The sequence below is a fragment of the Emys orbicularis genome, chromosome 1 (assembly GCF_028017835.1).
Source record: "Emys orbicularis isolate rEmyOrb1 chromosome 1, rEmyOrb1.hap1, whole genome shotgun sequence".
Lineage (NCBI taxonomy): Eukaryota > Metazoa > Chordata > Testudines > Emydidae > Emys > Emys orbicularis.
This window is the reverse complement of record NC_088683.1, coordinates 307,021,769-307,033,803: the sequence shown is the minus strand read 5'-3', so window position 1 is coordinate 307,033,803 and position 12,035 is coordinate 307,021,769. Positions and strand designations below refer to the sequence as shown.

The following is a 12,035-nucleotide window of genomic DNA, read 5'->3' as shown; positions in this document are numbered from 1 at the left end:
CCATAAACTTATCAAGCTTAATCTTAAAGCCAGAGAGGTCTTTCGCCCCCACCGTTTCCTTCGGAAGGCTGTTCCAGAACTTCACCCCTCTGACGGTTAGAAACCGTCGTCTAATTTCAAGCCTAAACTTCCCGACGGCCAGTTTATATCCATTTGTTCTCGTGTCCACATTAGTACTAAGCTGAAATAATACTCAACAAAGGAAAAAATTTAGTTTTACAGAAGAAACACAGCAGTATAGATTTTGAATCCTCTATCATCATTTCCTTTGAGTTTCAGACCATTAATTATGTTTCCTTGATGATCAAAAATGGGCCATGAGGAATAATTTATTGATCTGGGTTCTTATATGAAGAGTAAGTCCAAGAATATTTTGTCCTTTGTCTTTATCAACTGTTTAACATGGGAATCAAACTAGACTATGTGAAAACAATATTATTCTGTGTTCTTACAATACTACCCTTTTGTCTAGAAATGGCTAAGCAAAATTCTCCATCATTAGTTGAAGTTGTAAAACAAGTAGCAGAACAGCAACATTCACAAGCATCCGAAATAGAAAAAAGCAAAATAGTTCTTTCTCAGTTACAGGTAAGATCTAATTTAGAATGTTGGATTTACAATGTAGTACAATAGACAAGGAAGTATTAATCTGAATAAGGGAAGCTGTTATTTCTCTATTTTTCTGGGGTATCTTAATTCAAAGTTAAGGCAGTTAGTCCATTCTTAAAAACAATGAGGAGTCCGGTGGCACCTTAAAGATTAACAGATTTATTTGGCCATAAGCTTTTGTGGGTAAAAAACCCACTTCTTCAGATGCAAGTCTCCATGCAAGTTTCCAAGTTTCACACTCAATGGCAAGTCATCCATACTGCTGAAATCAGTAAGGAGAATCACCACTGAGCGATGGGCTCCTGCCGTCTTTTTTAGGTGCACAAGTTAGAGGCCCCTTTATTACCTTATCAATCCTCTATCTACCTTAGTAGCTCCCCTGCACCTTCCCCAATTTGGGAGCTCTAAAGTTGCACAGGATAGGAGTCCCCTTTGGATCTTCTAAGGAACCAAGAATGTAGGGCACGTTAATAGGACTATGGACTGTATTTTGGAAGGCTTAGAAATGGATTTAAGGGTCATGAGGACAACCAGCTAAACACTAACTCACCTTGTAATGCATATGCTAAGAGAGCAAATATGATTCTTAGAAGTATAGGCAGGGGAATATCAAGTGAGTTCCATCCTTGAGGGGGCCATTTAGGGATCTGGGGCAAAAATCTGTCTGGGGATTGGTCCTGCTTTGAGCAGGGGGTTGGACTGGATGACCTTCTGAGGTTCCTTCCAACCCTGATATTCTATGATTCTTTAGACCTTCTGGGGCACATGGCAGAGGGATTCATTTCTGCAGACAATTTTTATGGCTCACCAGAGGGAACCTGGGTCTGGCATACCTTGAAAGCTTTTATCACCTGCAGGAGAGGTGCCTCTTCCTGCAGACTTCCTAAGGGGCATGCAGCAGAATATTGAGATATTGTTGCAGCAAATAGTTCTAGATTATAATATTTACACAAGTTATATGCAACTTTTGGGAAGCCCACAGAGCTTCAAAGTCCTGGACAATTACACTCATTCATTTTCTTTTAGTTTCTTAATTTTTTTAAACTAGAACATTCCATACAAAAGCTAGCATTAATGTTAAGGTTGAATAGTTATGTACTCAAAAGTCAGGAAACACCAAAATTAAGATTGTATGTACATCTCTAACTCTACTTCCTTATGTGTATTTCACAGAAAACACATAAAACAGTTGTTTCTTCTCCAAAATTCAAGATCTTTGCCATTAGGACCTTTCACTTGTCTATCCTAGATGGCTGGTAGATCAGAGATGATGCCAGTTCTACTGAAAGTTTCTCTCTTGTAATCTAAGATTTGAAAAAAGTTCTATATAAACAATGTAGGGTCATTCTCCTTAGTCCTGTCAAGGAATTCAGCTTCATAGCTGATGTCCCTCCTCATACCGTTATCCAGCTCCTCCATGTAACAGTCCTGCCTAACAGCATGCCTACATTCTAAATTGAACATGTTTATGATAGTGTTCATGATTAGCTCTTCAATTTCTGGACATGTTGTTAAGTTAATTCTTTTTGGTTTAGCTTGTCAGCTGTTTACTTTAGAGACTTCAGTACTGTAAGTGGAGTCAGTAACTTTACAGCAATGTGACTTAATTTAGACCATTAGTGCTTGTAGCCACATAGATATCCCTCCAGCATTTTCACTTGTCAGTGTGCCTTGGAGTAGGTATGCACTCTCCTGCTGATACCATCATAGTAAACAGAGATGGAAAAGACATACAGTAGTAGGTTATTTTGCCAATCACTACCATTTCATTATTGTTCCTTATTTTATATTGTCAAATGCTGAGTCCAGTCTAGTTTTTTTCATAGATATTAAGACCAGAAGGCACCATTATCATCAGCTAGGATAATTTACTTAACAAAGGCCATAGAATTTCATCAACTGATTCCCACATCAAGCCCATAAATCTGGCTGAGCTACAGCTTGATTTAAAGTGATAGAAAATCCACCACCGCCCTGGATAAGATGTTCCAATGGATAATTACCCTCACTGTTAAATATTTCCGAATTATTTCTAGTCTGAATTTGCCTAGTTTCAGCTTCCAGCCATCGGATCTCATTATGCCTTTGCCTGCTAAATGAAAGAGCCCTCTATTGTCAGAAATCTTCTCCCCATGTAGGTACTTACAGACCTTAATCAAATCACCTCTTAACCTTCTCTTGAATTAACCAAACAGATCTCACTTCTTTAGACTCTCAGTGTAAGGCAGATTTTCCAGACCTTGAATCATTCTCATAGATCTTTTCTGAACCCTTTACTATTTTTCAACATCCTTTTAAAAATGTGGACACCAGAACTGGACACAGTATTCCAGTAATAGTCTCTCTAATGTTGTGTATGGTGTTAATACCATGCTCCTACTTGATATTCCCCTGCATATACTTCTAAGAATCATATTTGCTCTCTTAGCATCTGCATTGCAAGGTGAGTTAGTGTTTAGTTGGTTGTCCTCATGACCCTTAAATCCATTTCTGAGCCTTCCAAAATACAGCCCATAGTCCTATTAATGTGCCCTACATTCTTGGTTCCTAAATGTATGACCATGCATTTAGCTATATTAAAACATTTTGATCGAGTAAGCCCAGCTTACCACAAAATTGAGATCTCTCTGTAGAGATCTCTCTATAGAAATCTGTCTTTATCATCATTTACCTCTCCTCCAATTATTGTGTCATCAACAAACTTTACCAGTGATGATTTTATATTTTCTTCCAGATTACTGATAAAGAGATTGAATAGCATTGGGCCCAGAGCAGATCCCTGTTGTATCTCATTAGAGATGAGCCATTGGATGACAATTCACCATTTAAAACTACTTTTTAGATGAATCACTTAGCCAGTTTTTGATCAATTTAATATGTGATTTTGTATATTGCTATTTTTTTCCTCGGAATGTCAGGTGGTACTAAGTCAAATACCTTCTAAAAGTCCTGGAGATCACAAGATTTAGGCTTATCTAGACTAGGAAAAAGTGGTTGATGCTAGGAAGATGTGAGTTAACATAAGTTGACAGAAACTAAGGACCATCACTACCTCCCACTGCAAGTGAAAGGCATACTTCCTTGACCTAAAATAAACACATAGCAGCCCATACATTTTTACAAAACTCCATACCTAAACCAAAAAAAACACACACAAAAACTTTACACTGCACATGCAATTCTCCCCCTCGGGAGAACATGAGAAAGAGAGAACAAACTACACCTGACAGATGTTATTCATGTCACTTAATGTATTATTGGAAGGCCCTCAGATATTATGGTGATGAGAGCAGTGTAAGAACCTAGATCGAATTGAGTTAGCTAAACCCAATTAACTCAGCCACTTTTCCTAATATAGATGCAGAGTGACACCTTTACCTTGGTTTTAGTCTGTTGTCTCCTGATTTTACCCCGCATCTGCAATAGGAAAAGCAGTCGACTTTAGTTTGGCCTAAACTCCTAGTTTAGATAAAACATTAGGGAGACTGATACGGTTAGGGTCTCTGACACATCCCACTATACATCATCTGAATATGAGGAAACTGAACCCATTTGAAAGATAACAAATTTCATGTACACTTATCTTTAAGACCAATCCGATAAAGCCTCAGATATTATCACCTATCATGTCTCTTGGTGATGATTTTAGGAAATGGAACTCTAGTGATCTCTTCTATTCAAACTATTTTTAAGTTGCATAGATTTCTTTATTGTGTGTTCTGTATTAAATGAAAAGAACGAATTCTGTTAACTAAATGTAGATGATATTGTTTCAATAGCTTGCTGCTATACTCCCAAACATTGGCTTTCCACTGATAGGAGAATATTACAATATTTTACAGGCTGAGCTTCAAGAACTTGAAAAACAAATGGAGTCTGCTTTATTAGAAACAAAGGCAACAGAAAGGCAAATTTATCAGCAAGATGATGACATAGAAACTACAAAATATCACTGTGAAAGTCTGGAGTCCCAAGTCAGATCCCTATATGCTGAAAAGATAAAGCTGAAACTTGACACGGAAGCAGCACAAGAAGAATTTGAGATGATGCTTGCAAGAAATGGTGCATATCATGAGAAAATAATGGCTCATAAAGAGCGTTATTGGGAAGCAGAAAGCAAAATGCCAGTTATGCTCGAACTTGTTAAAAAACAAGACATGGTTAAAGAACTAAAGACAAAGAAAGAAGAATTAATGAATGACCTCCAGAATCCTGAAGGACTAGTTATAAAACAAGTGCAGGTCAGATGTTTCTGTTTCTAGATACCTTTCCTATTGTGTACAAAAATATTTTACAATTTTAAATAATAATCTGGTCTAGCTTTGCAGTGCTTGCTATGGTGTGTGGAAACGTGTAATATCTGGGTTCATTGCCCAAGCTAGATAGAGTAAATGGTGATCTTAGTTTATAGTAAAAATGGTACCAGCCACTATTCTTGATGTTTGATTCCAAAAGCTAAGTTCACCTGATATAACAACATTAACTTGGCTGTGAAAAAACTACAGTGCTGTCAGCTAAAATGCATCAGTTGCCTCCACTGTTATTTGTAGGATACTGCAAGGTCTTGGATAAACCTACATATACACTTTTCAGAATACACACTGTATATCCCTGTAAATGTTACTACATTACTACTGTCAGCGAACAGCACCGTGTTTAGTTGGTAACAAATTGTACTTGAGCTATGTGAGAACAGAAGGTGAAGGGGTGAGAAAAGATGACAGAAGAAGGGAGAAGGAGAAAAAACATCAATTTTGATATGTATAATCTCCAGCAATTGTGTGTGTGTGTGTGTAATTTTAATGCTTTATTAAATTTGTAAAAGTTAAAGCAGTCTGAGCTGAAAAAATGTACAGCTATAGAGGAAAACGAAGTAACTTCATATTTGAAATTGTCTTAGAATCACAGAGTCTAATTCTGATGTAATTTACACTGGACTAAATCAGAAGTAACTTCACTGGAGAATGGAGTTACACTACTATAACAGTAATGTGAGATTAGATTAAACCTACAGCTCTCAGACTGAAAAAAACAAATTATCATAATAAACCAAGTCTTGCAACAAGATTAATGGACAAAATTAAGACTTGTCATAGGAAGGTTATGTCTCATACTGACTACAATGGGGTTGCACTTGCTTATGTAAGGGCTAAGTTTGTTCAGGGTTTAGTGTCTCTTTCTTACATAAATGGCATTGAACTTTTACAATTGTTCAAATATGCCATAATCTGTACGCCCCCCCCCCCCAAGATCTATAGTGGCAAAAGTGTATATTACATAGGTGATCAAGTGATTATATGCACTATAGCAGGGGTTGGCAACCTCTGGCATGCTGCTCGCCAGGGTAAGCACCCTGGCGGGCCGGGCCAGTTTGTTTACCTGCCGCGTCGGCAGGTTCGGCCGATCGCGGCTCCCACTGGCCGCAGTTCGCCGTCCCAGGCCAATGGGGGCGGCGGGAAGCCGCGGCCAGCACATCCCTTGCTCGCGCCGCTTCCTGCAGCCCCCATTGGCCTGGGACGGCGAACCGCAGTGAACCTTAGAATTTAAGGTTTATGTAAATGTATATATACATCTATATTCACATCTGGTGCTATAAAGAGGAACATGGAAGATATGCTGACTGTTTGCTGCCTGTATACCCTATTAATTGTTCTGCTTTCATTCTTTGGCTTGTGATTGCATATACTTTAAATTCCATGTGGCTTTTCTACAATAAAAAGCCTATGTAGAATGAAGGTTTTATCTTGTTGTAATCCCCTCTTTCTTCTCTGAGAATGAACTCTGTATAGAAACCAGTTTTTTTATTAGAAATCATTTAGTTATGTAGGCGACATTGCTATTTGAGCATTATCATAGAAAATTACAATAAATGAGAAATGATTTATTACATGTAAATCCATTTACAAATGTGACCCTTCTACCAGGTGGAGTCGGCAGCAACAAGGGCCAGGTTCACTATTTAGGGGTTTATCTTAACGCTATAAAACAGAACTGGCTTGAACCCCCACCCAGTAATCTGGGAAAATTGAACACCACCTCCAGGCGCCTTTAAGAGGCAATACGTCCGCAGTCACAAGCACTGAATCTATGTATAACAAACAAGAACTTTTATTAAAAGGGAAAAGGAGCCAAGCATTAGTTTGGGAAAACACCACAACCATATTCAAAAGCAGGTGATCATGTGATCATCCCACCCCAGAGTACACTGGGCAGTGTCCTTCGCCCCAGGTTCTCACCTGACAGTGTGAAAGTCCCACAAACAAGTGTTCCTTTAACAAGCCACTCCCCTCTCCCTCCACTGCACCCCACTCGCAGTTGCTGTCTTTTTTCAGCAAAGACCTAGAGCCATAGCCGCTGCAATTGGCTCACAGCTGCCGCCGTTCGCTCTGTATCCCTGCCCGCTGCCGTCACTGCACTGCCGTTCGCTCTACCCCCATTGGCCGCTACACCATCGCTTTCTCTGCTGCCACCTGTAGCTCTGCTGTAACCTCTGAGACACTATGTCTTGAGGTCCCACCACCTAACCCAGCTCTCAGTGATTTCAGTAATTCATGGGGAATCTCACAGCTACTGCAGGCTGTTTTGCTGAAATGCTGCCCCACAGCAGGTCTAAGAGCAGGTCTACACTTAAAATGCAGCATGGGCACAACTGTGCCACTGTAGTGTAGACCTGGCCTAAGGATTAGCATTTAGAACTGGTTTTCAGAGACTTCAGCTGTAGCAATCGCTTAAAAAATCAAAAGACTCTCAACTGAATTTAATCAGCTCTGTCTTTAAAAAGTGGGGAGGGGAGTGTCAAATAGCATCTAAGACACTTAGAAAGAACCCACACCACCAGTAAGAACAACTGTCCCCACTCCCTCTCCCCTTTCATTGAGATTTGGCATCTCTATCCGCTGCTTAGCAAGTGCAGTTCAGTTGAGGGTGACTCCCTCAATCAGCACGTGCTAAGCACAGTTCTGCTGTCCGTTACAATAAGGATAACATTTCTTTACCCCTGCACTCAATGCTAAAGTGATTTGTAACCCAACACCAGCCAAAATTGATCACTTTGGCAACACAGTTTGTCTGCTGAATACCGAGGCATAATAGGTGTGTTCATGTAAATACAGTGGGGTCCTCAAGTCTTTTTCCCCCAGCTCATCACTAGATGTCAGGGGAGAGCTCATTCCCTGCTTACACTTTGATAAACAGAATAGCCATAATTCCATTAGCATTAGATTTCACATGGGAGGAGAATGTAGTTCACATATTATGCACATTATTCCCCATGACTGAATTTTTAAAGTTGACTATTAGTCTTGTATATATGCACACTTCTAAATACTTTTGCAATAGTGTGCTAGATAAATTCAAATTGTTGCATCCCTGTAGCTGTAGTCATGTCCCTGAGCAATATTACTGTGTAGTTTTTGTAACTATATCAATACATATGATTTGCTAGGTAGGCAGGAAGTATATTTAAGTCAAACTTTTAAATTGTTGAACTTATTTCTTTAGCTAAAGTCAATGCTTATGCAAACAGATTGTTAAAATGACATTACAGAAGGTAAACCATTTGTACTAGAGTTATCTTTGTTTTACAAATGAGGTTTGGGTTTTTTTTGTTTTTAATTCCTACTTGTATCTTCAGGAAGAAATTACACATTTAATAGAGGAAGTTACTATGGTAAAAGAGTCTATCAATGAAAAGAAAAAATTGCTTGAAGAAGAGAAAAATGTGCATGCTAAACTTAGAAAAGAGATTGAGGTAAGGTTTAGAGTTATTTGACTAGAATATAATTACAGTCATATGACAGAATAGACATATTGTAGCTGAAGTTGTAAAATATTTTACTAAACAGGTTGCTACATATCCAAGCATATACATTAACCAATGATAACACCATTAGACTCAAATCCTGAAGAATATTTAATATTGGTAGAACTCATCTAACCTTGAGAGCTGATATTTGAATTTTTGAGAGCAAGGGAAACATTTTAGTCATCAGCATTTTCTTCCGCAACATTCTAGGAAGGAATTCACCCATGAGATCTTAGAATAATGTCGATCACTTCTCTTTTGCCTTCTTCTGAAAGTGAATGAAGAGATTGCTGAACTTGTAACACTTGCTGTTTCTAGAAGTTGCTCTTTATAGGTGTCAAGTTTAAGATGTTTGGGGAAAGGAGGTAATATTGGGAATTTTAAAAAAGAGTCTGCAATGGGATAGTATGCACAATTTACCTAAAACAGTTTACTACTTGTTTCTGTCTTGACTGTTCATTGCTTGCCCTATGGTACCTGATATCTAACCAATGGAAGAATCAATTGCACCAAGAAAATGGCCTTCCTGAGCACCTTCAAAATTTGAGCTGGTTGTAAAGTAGAGAGAGCACAACTACTCGTAATTTGCTATCTGCCCAGACAGTATTATTAATCGTTATGAAGTTATCTGTTTAAATAGTTGAGTGATATTCAAAAGTACATCTGAGAGGTGTTGAGCCTCAGACTTTCATATCCTTTGTCTCGTTAGGCAAATTAAATGCCATAAAATGTAATGATCTGATTCAAAGCCTGATAATATAAAGGTTTTGAACAGATTTGAGACTAGCTCAATAGAGCACTACAATATGGAAGGGAGAGAGGGGAATTTTTTCAGATTACAAGGAACAGGAGAAAATTCTTAAACTGAAAACTAAAACACAACCATTTTAAGACCCTAGGTCAACTCTCTGTTCTTCGGCATCTGAAAACAGACTTTATTATCATGACAAAATCCGTCTGAGAAAGATAGAGGAGGAGTTTTAGGTCATCTGAAAGCACTTTGTAAAACATTAGGTTATCAGAATAAATGTAATTAATGCCCTTTATATTCCAGTCAGTTAATATCTAATTTATGACTGTTGCGGGCTGAAGATTAACTCTGATCCTGGGGTTACTTTCCATTTTCTTTAAGTTATTTGGATTGTGAGCTCTGTAGGTCTCAGAGGAAAGGGGAATCTGAAAAAAAACCACCCTAAAACACAAAGCACGCACACACACACACACACACACACACACATCCCCTTTGAGGATATCCTTTTTTTGGTTAAAAGTTGAGAAAGTTCCACAAGGCAAATGCCTTGGTCTATGAGGTGTTTGGATGGAGAACTCCTAGGCCAAAGTCAGCAAAGCATTTGGTTGGTTGTATAATATGAATATTGGAGACTATAAAGAGATCATCTAACTCAGGCGTTCCCAAACTTCATTGCACCATGAGCCCCTTCTGACAACAAAGTTACTACAGCCCAAGCCCTGGTGCCCGGGGTGGGGTGGAGAGGGGGCCACAGCCTGAGCCCTGTCCCCCCCAGGTGGTGCTGGAACTAGGGCTTCAGCTTTAGCGCTGGGTCCCTGCATATCTAATGCTGGGCCTGGCGGCCCTATTAAAATAGGGCCATGACCCACTTTGGGGTCCTGACCCACAGTTTGAGACCCGCTGATCTAACTTATTTCTCTAGTAACCTAAGTTACAGTCAAATCCAGTTTTTGAGGAATTAAAAAGTATCTTCACCCTCTACTCTTTGTATCGTCTATAGTCTTTTCTGTACAAATCAACGTTTGTCAGAGCAGTGCAGCTTTCCTGACCGTAGAGCCCTGCCAGCTACATTAGTCTGAATCTTTGTGTTTCATGTGTTACCTGCAAACAGCCCTCAGATGTATTTATTCTATTTTATTAGGTACAGAATAAAAGAAGTGATGCTATTCTAAAACGTTTGCATTGTCAACTGAACAAACTCCAGTCGAACAGAAGACAGTGGCACTGGAACATTCAACAGATGGAAAAAAAGGCAGCTGAACTAAGAAAGTGTCTTGGAATAACAGAATGATATATAGTACAGTACAATACAATGCTCAGCAATTTATAACATATGTCATCCTTTATATATAACAGGTGGTTGTTGGAAAAAATCCCTTGAACCTTGGACTAAGGATGAGTGATTTTCCCCCCCTCCTGCTCTGTGCCCTAGAATACTTTGTGTTCTGTGCCAACTTTAATGGCCTAAAGCAATGTTCTCTTTTGTTCATGGGGCCAGTGACTTCTCAGGAAGGAATTTATTACAATTCCCAGACTGCCTTCAAAAGCATCTACCAACATTTGCAAATCCCTTAAGACCATATAAATTTGGAAAGTTCCTTTTCATTTGGTTGGATTTTTTTTTTTTTGGATCAAGTTCTGCATTGTTTTTCACTCTGGGAAATTCATATGAGGTGGATAATTGCATTTAATGAGATACAAAAGCTTCAGATCTTTCATGCACAGCTCTAATCAATGCAGTGTACTAAGCAACTCTGAGCTCTCTGGTAGTATTTTGCCATGTGGAAGAGTCAGCTGTACAAGATACTATAGCATTCCTGCTCTCCATGTGCCAGGATTCCCCTCGCCCTAGCACAAGTGTGTGGGAGAGAAAGAAGACATACATAGTCTGTGCTACTTGCTTACCATGAAAGGGCCTGGGACAATCACAGTTTAAGGACTGTGCCTCCTAAAACACAGTCGCTCCCAGAGCTCCCTGTAAGGCTGTGCAGGACTACACTACCACTTATTCAGAGCTGTAGCTAAGTGCCACAGTCCAACTCTATGGAGGCTAAAGCATGGGTAAAATTAATTCTAGTAAATAAAGATCACTTAATAGAGACCAGTTTTGTTTGAAACACGCAGATGTATGTTTTCTGCGGTTGGGTGATGCAAGGAATGTAAAGAGTAAAATGGCAGTTTAGAATAACATGATGCTGCAAATTCCTCCATCCTTCTGAACCAGTTCCTATGTTAGGGCCTGAGACTATTCCTACTGGTACCAATGAGAAAACTCTTCTTGAATTCAGATGGACTAGGATCAGACCCTTGTGGCGTGCTGTTGATCTATGTCACAATGAAAGAAGAGGGAGACAACATGGTATGATGGCCTTTTCCCTGGCAAACAAACAAACAAACAAACAAAGAAACCCAAACATTATTTAAACTGTAATTTTTTAAAAGTCAGCTTTGTGCAGACTTTTTTACTGCTCTGGACAATAGAAAATGTGGAATTTCAGCACAACATTATCAAGTTTTCTCAGTTCACTTTTTTCTTGGCTGTACTGAGGTTTTGTTTTTACAGAACTGATCACTTGTTTGTCTCGTACTTCAATTAACTTTCTGTGCTCAAAGTCAAAGCTTCAGAGGAGCACACAGAGCATCGTAATTACAAGACTTAAGTCATGCATTTCCCCAGGACTTTTGGAAAAGAAAAATGAACACCAAATCACCATTTATTTAAAACTTCATGTCAGAACCTTAGTGAATAACCAGTTTCTCCGCATAATAATATTTCTCTGCATGATTTGTATTGTTTTGTACTTTGCATTTCTGGAATTTTATTCATTGTTTATTCTTATAGTTTAGATGACAATTCACTCCTGAGTCAAT

General features: G+C 38.9%; 1 protein-coding gene across 1 annotated transcript; it reads left to right on the top strand.

The window, feature by feature from the left end:
* Positions 1-474: 474 nt before the first annotated feature.
* Positions 475-10,455, top strand: CCDC122 (coiled-coil domain containing 122). Its single transcript, XM_065423739.1, has 4 exons — positions 475-588; positions 4,452-4,850; positions 8,243-8,359; positions 10,306-10,455. Exons 1-4 carry the CDS (start codon positions 475-477, stop codon positions 10,453-10,455), a joined length of 780 nt encoding a protein of 259 aa, XP_065279811.1.
* The last annotated feature ends 1,580 nt before the right edge of the window (positions 10,456-12,035 follow it).

Excerpts from the sequence above, each read along its gene's own strand:
- CCDC122 (XM_065423739.1), top strand. The coding sequence starts at position 475 with ATGGCTAAGCAAAATTCTCCATCATTAGTTGAAGTTGTAAAACAAGTA. Across the intron at positions 4,851-8,242 it reads TAGTTATAAAACAAGTGCAG|GAAGAAATTACACATTTAAT; the intron begins GTCAGATGTTTC and ends TTGTATCTTCAG. Across the intron at positions 8,360-10,305 it reads AACTTAGAAAAGAGATTGAG|GTACAGAATAAAAGAAGTGA; the intron begins GTAAGGTTTAGA and ends CTATTTTATTAG.